Source organism: Magnolia sinica, chromosome 1 (genome assembly GCF_029962835.1).
Source record: "Magnolia sinica isolate HGM2019 chromosome 1, MsV1, whole genome shotgun sequence".
Taxonomy (NCBI): Eukaryota; Viridiplantae; Streptophyta; class Magnoliopsida; order Magnoliales; family Magnoliaceae; genus Magnolia; species Magnolia sinica.
Genome location: NC_080573.1, coordinates 4,832,409 through 4,839,355, shown reverse-complemented (window position 1 = coordinate 4,839,355; position 6,947 = coordinate 4,832,409). Strand labels below are relative to the sequence as shown.

The 6,947-nt window shown below is 41.3% G+C and overlaps 1 protein-coding gene across 1 annotated transcript; it reads right to left on the bottom strand.

Annotated features, from left to right (window-relative positions):
* Window positions 1-5,661, bottom strand: LOC131224095 (G-type lectin S-receptor-like serine/threonine-protein kinase At1g11410). The gene is made up of 4 exons (XM_058219674.1): window positions 4,342-5,661; window positions 2,182-2,325; window positions 1,428-1,591; window positions 1-217 (listed from the first exon to the last, which is right to left on the bottom strand). The coding sequence occupies exons 1-4, from the start codon at window positions 5,648-5,650 to the stop codon at window positions 2-4; spliced, it is 1,833 nt and encodes a 610-aa protein (XP_058075657.1). The 5' UTR covers window positions 5,651-5,661; the 3' UTR covers window position 1.
* Between the last annotated feature and the right edge of the window lie 1,286 nt (window positions 5,662-6,947).

The following is a 6,947-nucleotide window of genomic DNA, read 5'->3' as shown; positions in this document are numbered from 1 at the left end:
TTCATACGAAAATAAAGAAGTCCAAGCTTTTGTTGGGCATGTACTCATAAATCAACATCTTTTCTTCTCCTTGAATGCAGTAGCCGAGCATCCTAACTAGATTCCGGTGTTGGAGTTTGGCTATCAATGCAACTTCGTTTTTGAATTCTTCAATCCCTTGCCCAGAACTTTTAGAAAGTCTTTTAATTGCTATCTCATCTCCGTTCATCAACTCACCCTGCACAATGCATCATACTTGCGAGTTGACAGACACATCTTTCGCAATCTACTTTAGGCGATATGCAATAGCGCAACTTTCTACTATTGTATTATCATATGCAAAGGGAACGTTGGAAAAATGATGTAAAATGAGATCTAAGGAAATGTAGAAAGCAAGGAGAGATGAGACTGAAAGAATGATAGATATGTGGGTTCTAAACTTAAATAGTTAAACATCTTAAGACAGATTTGCTGCCTTTCTTCTTTTAAAATTACAGTGGGCGAGGAAAAAGGACGTGTGTCATGAGCAGTGACTCCTATGTATGTATGTGTATGCAAATGAGAACATATAATCCATCCCCTTTAAGAATGATGTACTATGTGGTCGGCAATGAACATTCATTTATGAAATGGGTGCTATGGTTTGATAATACAGACTATTGGTCTATTAAGTTGGTAATCTAGACCATAGTGTCTGTTGGTTCCTCCCATTAATGCAGCATTTCTATTAAAAAAAAAAAACAATCTCTCAAAGTAAGAGATCCCAGCTACGGATATTTAGACTTTGGTTGGCTGCATCTGTTGCTGTATTTCTCCCATGGAACAAAGGTTAAGATCATTCTTTTGAGGAGATTTTTGAGGCACAGTCCATCCACTATGAACATAGCAAACCAATGTTCTGGATTACCCAACCATGGAACTCACTTGGCAGATCGGCCATATGTATATTGTGAAAATATGTGACCTATACTTCACATACAATATTAATATTACACACATTTGATACATGAAACCTCCATTTGCACCCGCCCCAATCGTTAAATCCTTCCATTATTTTGCTTTTGGTAATACAATAATATAGAGTTGTAGCATTTTATTAACAAAACTGGAAAAGAATGGTGCATCGATGAGGTTCCGTAAATATCACTCCTTGGCCCTGGATTGTTTTAAACATAGAATTCCTGTAATCATGACGTGACTCAATGAAAAGTGTAATGTCTGCTTGTTAGATGTGGGCTTGCAAATCAATTCATAGATTTATGTTCGTGCAATGATGATTATAAAATTTTCATTTTGAGCTCCACATGTTACATGTGAATGCAACTTTTTTAATTGAATCATGTCAGGATTACTTGGGATCTCAGGCTACAGACAGTTCACATCGACAATCCTTATAACAAAACAAACAAGTAAATGTACATGCGCCCTTACATTAAAAGAGGAATTACCTTGTAAACAGGGCCAAATCCACCTTCACCAAGCTTATTTACTGCAGAGAAATTATCTGTAGCACCTACTATAATGCTCAAATCAAACAATGGAAGATCTGGGCTCTCTGTAGATTCTTCAAGCTCTGTTGAAAGGATATCACTTTTTCTTTCCTCCCCACCACCTGAAAACATCATCAAAAGTTGCTAAACTACCAGGGTGGCAACTGGCTTGGGCTGATTGGGACCCGTGTGTTTAGGCCCATCGACTGATTGTGTGGGACAGACTAAAGGCCAAGAAAGTGGGCCAGCCCAGCAGAACCAAGAAATGGAGAATTGAATATTTTGGTGGTGGGCCTAGCTCGGCCCATCCTGATTTGCTCATGGCATGGCTGGGCCTGGGCTTACATCCACTTCTGTGGACTCCGAGTTGGATTTTTGCTACTCATGACTCAAATTCATGTAGTCCACATTTCGACGAGGGATCTGCATGCTGATATTCAGGTGATCAGAACCATCCATCTTCTGAGAGCTTTGAGCATGGTCCACCATGGATCTAAATTAGCATGGAATTAGTGATCCTGGCCTTCGATATAAAAAGTTGTATGTGGACTATTGAAAGGTAAAATTCCGAAAGTTGACATACAACTCCACAAAGAAGGCAGTTCCAATCACCACACCATAATTTCATGTGAACTGCATGTGGTGATGGACTCGTGGCCTTATAGGGTTACAGCCAAAACCAAAGGTAGGGCTCAGGTCAATCGAACTCGTTAATCAAATGAGTCATATGTACCTTTTCTTTTGCTCTTCTTCTTTCTCCAGCAGTAGCCGCATGAGCCCAAGAGAAGCATTCCCGAGATGATCGATACTACAATAATCACCACCGTCGGTTTCTTCTTTGAGCTAGTCGATTCTTCTGATGGAACTTCATTTTGACCGTTTAATAGGATTAGTGAAAATGGGGTGATAGTCTATATTGCAAAGCCTACTTTAAATGATATAACCCCACAGCAAAACGGCAGTTAAATGCTTCATTACGAAGTTAAAGAAAAGTTCCAAACATTCATCTAGACTATCCATTGAGTGGTTTCAACCTCTCTATTGCCCGTCCTCCCAAAACCTACTCTGATTGGATGATCTAATCGTTGGTTCGTTTGCCATTGGAATGAGCGGTCCATATTGATTACACTGGTTGTATTAGTTCATTTGCCATTGCCGTGGCTTTTTATAAATACCTCGGAATGGAGTAGCAGCATTTTATAAAATCAAGTATCGCGTGTGGGGCTCACATAGGAGTGTATCATTCAACCCATCCGTCATGGTTGCCTGCCGTGGAAATAGGACGCCTGCAGATCAGGCTGGTCCTATTGGCTTTAATTGGGGCACATGGTCACACTAGCTACGAGCATGTATATGTACGTGCCAGGCATGCCAGAACTGAATATGACTCTAATTGAGCCTAACACCTTGTATTCCTAAGTGCTGAAATAGACATATTAAGATTGTGAGAAGATCGGCTGTTTACCTGGCCACCGATGACAATGAATTAAACAATTTGTGAAAGGGAGGATTAATCCTTTGGATGAGTTATTTTTACATTGGAACCAACAAATTTTTATTATGCCGGTGATAACTTGGATTGTTTAACAACAATGTGATATACTCAAAAGCAAGAAATAAAGTCAAGTGTCAATTGTATTGAATTGATGAATAATACAGTATAATCGATAAATAAATAAAAAACACAGAGAATAATGATTACAAACGGCAGTCTGACCTGACAAAACGACCATTGATGATTAATGGTCCTCTAAACCTTGGCGGTTATGAGATGGTTGTGGTTTGGCCAACTGTTCATGACCTGATGAAATTGTTAAGTAAGAACTTGGATATTTATTATCCGATGACAAGGTCGCAGATGGAGAACTAAACAAATCCCAACTTCTTGTGATAATGTGTTAGATAAAAGTGAATGAAAACTAAATTAGACTAAAACTATGCTAATTGATTAGAACTTGCTATAACACTGTGCTTGACAGAAGTACGAGAGGCTAAATTAGGATAAACGTCCATGAAGACAAAAATAAAATATAACAATATTATGTTGAATAAAAAATGTGTGTATTTAGATTGACTAGAGTTAAGACGGCTTTGTTCTCCGCTGATTTTATAGACTTAAGAGGCTATTATTAAAAAGTGATCTTTGACATCGTGAGATATTAAGTTAGATGGCAGTGTGGTATAATACAATTTTTTTAAGCCTTTATGTAAGTGTTGCCTTTCATATTTAAGCACACATCATTAGATGGTGCTAAAACACTTGATCTGAACGGGCCCTAAAAGTGAACCGAATTGTCCACGGCACGTGTTTCACACAGCGCCTAAAACACCCAAAATCTGTACGGCCCACCATGGTGTGTATGCAAGGTGAGAACCCTTTTGTTCACCCTACGTACAAAAGATCGGCTCGTTCCAAAAAGTCATATGGGCCATACCACCGAGAACAAGGAAAATTTTCTCCTAAGGCCTCTATGTTCACAGGGTGTGGCCTGCGTGAGTTTTGGACTAGGCTGACTTTTTTTTTTCCTTCTCTCCATCACGGTGAGTCACACCTGATGAACGGCTATAATGAAGGATAAACACCATGGTGCCCCACATACAAACCTATGCGGTTCGCATCCCATCTTCATTGTTTCTTGTGGTTTGGCCCACCTAAGATTTTTGGCTCCAGTGCTTAACATCAAGGATGGGAATACAAATACAACATGGTGGTTGGGTCTCACCAGCATGGGTGTTTTACACGCCTTGTTGCACTGGGTTCTGGTCCCACGGTCTGATTTTGTACACATTTGCCGACCCTTTTGCCATCATAATTCCTCATTAAAAAAAGAAAAAGAAAAAGAAGAAGCATCAGATAAGAAAATACACGTACCTACTTCTGAAGCAGCCACACGTACGTAAAAATCCTGCCCTCCATTAGGAAACACCATGAGATCAATCAAATCCCCATCCCAGATCATACATCCACTCCCCCCTTGGCTAATATCAGCACTAGCATAAGCAGTGCAAGAACAGTTGTTCAAGCACACATCTTTGCACTTGTCGAGACTCACTCCGGCGACCTTACGTGCAACGGATGCATCCGGCAGCTTCGCCCGTTCGATCTTGATGAACTTATCACCCTTTCCACACTCCAATCTGGCCCGCCTAACGCAACCATCTGATCCATCCCTCAGAAACCAGTCTTGGGGTGACTTGGGCTCAAACCCATGAAAACATTCACATGGCACTGTGTTAGTAGTACAGGCGGCGTAGGCCCCACACTCAGCATAAGCGTCACACCGGTCCTCCGTGGCCGACCAGTAAGGATTCCATGTCTGGCTGCTATTGATCCATGTTAACCATTGAAGCTGGCCTGTGGTCCCCAGAGTCATCGCCGAGATTGCCGATGTGCTGGTGAGATTGTATGTGAGGTAAGTTTCCTCATCATTTGAAACAAAATGGTTAGTGTATATAAATTCAAGATCCATACCCCGCGTACCGCTCAGTCTCTTGCCATTCCATGGCCCACTTCTCCAACTTGAATTTGATCCCTTCATTAAGAAGAACTGGGGTATTCCTTGAATATTGATACGAAACAAGAAATCCCCACGAGCTGGATCATTAGAGGACTTCCATGACGTAAGGTACCAGTCCAGACCAGTCCTAGAGTTCTTCCCTAGTTTCATACCAGGAAGGAACCAATTTGTAGGTTGGTCGAAGCTTTCCCACACCACCTTCACATTGTTTTCATCATCTCCAGAGCTTAAAACAAGATTTCCAGAATCTAAAAGCCTAGCACTTGCATAATCTGTGACGGTGGTCGAAACGTTAGTGGACCACACGTCAGTGCCATTCCCATCCAAGATGACGAGGTTGCCGTTCTTGATGGTGAGGATGCCGGAAGAATCTGTAACTGGCTTTTCTCTGTTGGCGACCCACACGACCGTTTGCTTCCTGACGTTGTTGTACCATATCCCTACGTAGCGGTTGAGAGAACCGACAGGGCGGAAGAACCCTAGCACGAAATTTTCAGCCGATGAAACTAGGGTTTGGTTGTCCATAATGGATTCATTAAGACTAATGGTGTGGATTGAAGTGCTAGATGGAATGACAAACAAGAAAACATGCAAAGCATATAGAAATGAAATCTTAGAAGCCATGATATTGATAAACAAGAGGGGATTTTTACAAACATGCATATGTTAGAAATAGTATAAATGGTCTTCTCTTCTTATTATATATCATGAGACCTCTTAAACTGTAAGAAGTCTAGCCCAAAGGTCATGTGCATGAACCCATGGTCTTCTTTTCAATGCCCAATGGCTTACCTGCTTATACTATAGCTTTTAATATTCGAAATTTTTATTCTTTGGTCGCCAAATTTGACCGTTGGAGAAGTCAGTTGCGCCTTGGGAGCACTCAAAATTGTAGTCCTCAGTTTCTTGGGTCACATGTTCGGTGATTGAAACATATCAGCTGGCCCACCATGTGTAGGCCACTGGCTGAAAAATGTACGATTCATCGCAACCACTTGATTAGTGGGCTACTTCGCTCATCGATTATGATTCTCATGTTTTCAAACTATGGATGGGAATGGCTGATCTTTGTGATTTTTTTTCGAACTTCCTATTCGTGGACGGTACTACGGTTGAATTAAGCGCATCAGGAGCCGAGGGAGTACAATTTAAGGTGCTCCCGAGGTGTATGTTTCAAGTCAATGGCGAGTGGTCATTTTGGTATTAAAAAAAAAAAAAAAGACCGTAAAGGTGGTCAAATGTGTATATTCTCAGCAATCTCTCCTGAAGCCGAGGTGTGAGTTAAGAAGTTTCTTAACCGTAAAAAATGAGGTAATCCTCACCGTTAAATAATGCTGAGGTGGGCCTTGCGAAGAGAGATTGAGCGGTTGATTCTCAGCAAACCTGCCAACTTTTCAAATTTACGGAGGATCCGGGCCATTTATCTGGTTGAAGCCGGGGGGAACCAAAGCTGACCAAATAATTAAGATGGTCCACCCATCAAGGTGGTCAAATGTGTATATTCTGTGTCGAGGATTGGTCGGCTTTTACCTAACAGTTCAGTTTTGTCATGTGCATTTAAGCCCAATGGATGATTGGAGGGGCTTGATGTTTTGGCCAGTACATGTTCCCTGTGTCTTCCACCTGATGAATGGTGGAGATCTCATACACTTCTGCCATTTTGGCACGTGTGGCTTGGGAATTCTCTCTGCAATCTCTCCTGAAGCCGAGTGTGGAGTTTCAACTTAAAAATTGTACACATGGTGCGTTGGTAGCTCAGATAAAAACCGTTCACCCTAATTTAGATGGACTATAAACCAGAAAGTAAAACTGATGAATCGGTCCACATGAAAGACAGCCTGCGGTCCCAATAGGGATTATCCTCTATTTAGATATGTTAGGATTGTTCCACCAATCTAATTTTGAGATGACGATCTAACTACACCGAATCTCTGGATATGGGTGCTTTACATCCTGTTAA

Coding starts and splice junctions, on each gene's coding strand:
- LOC131224095 (XM_058219674.1), bottom strand. CDS start 5,650: ATGCATGTTTGTAAAAATCCCCTCTTGTTTATCAATATCATGGCTTCT. Junction 1,592..2,181: donor TACATATGACTCATTTGATT/AACGAGTTCGAT, acceptor TGATGTTTTCAG/GTGGTGGGGAGGAAAGAAAA. Junction 218..1,427: donor GATTTGGCCCTGTTTACAAG/GTAATTCCTCTT, acceptor TGCATTGTGCAG/GGTGAGTTGATGAACGGAGA.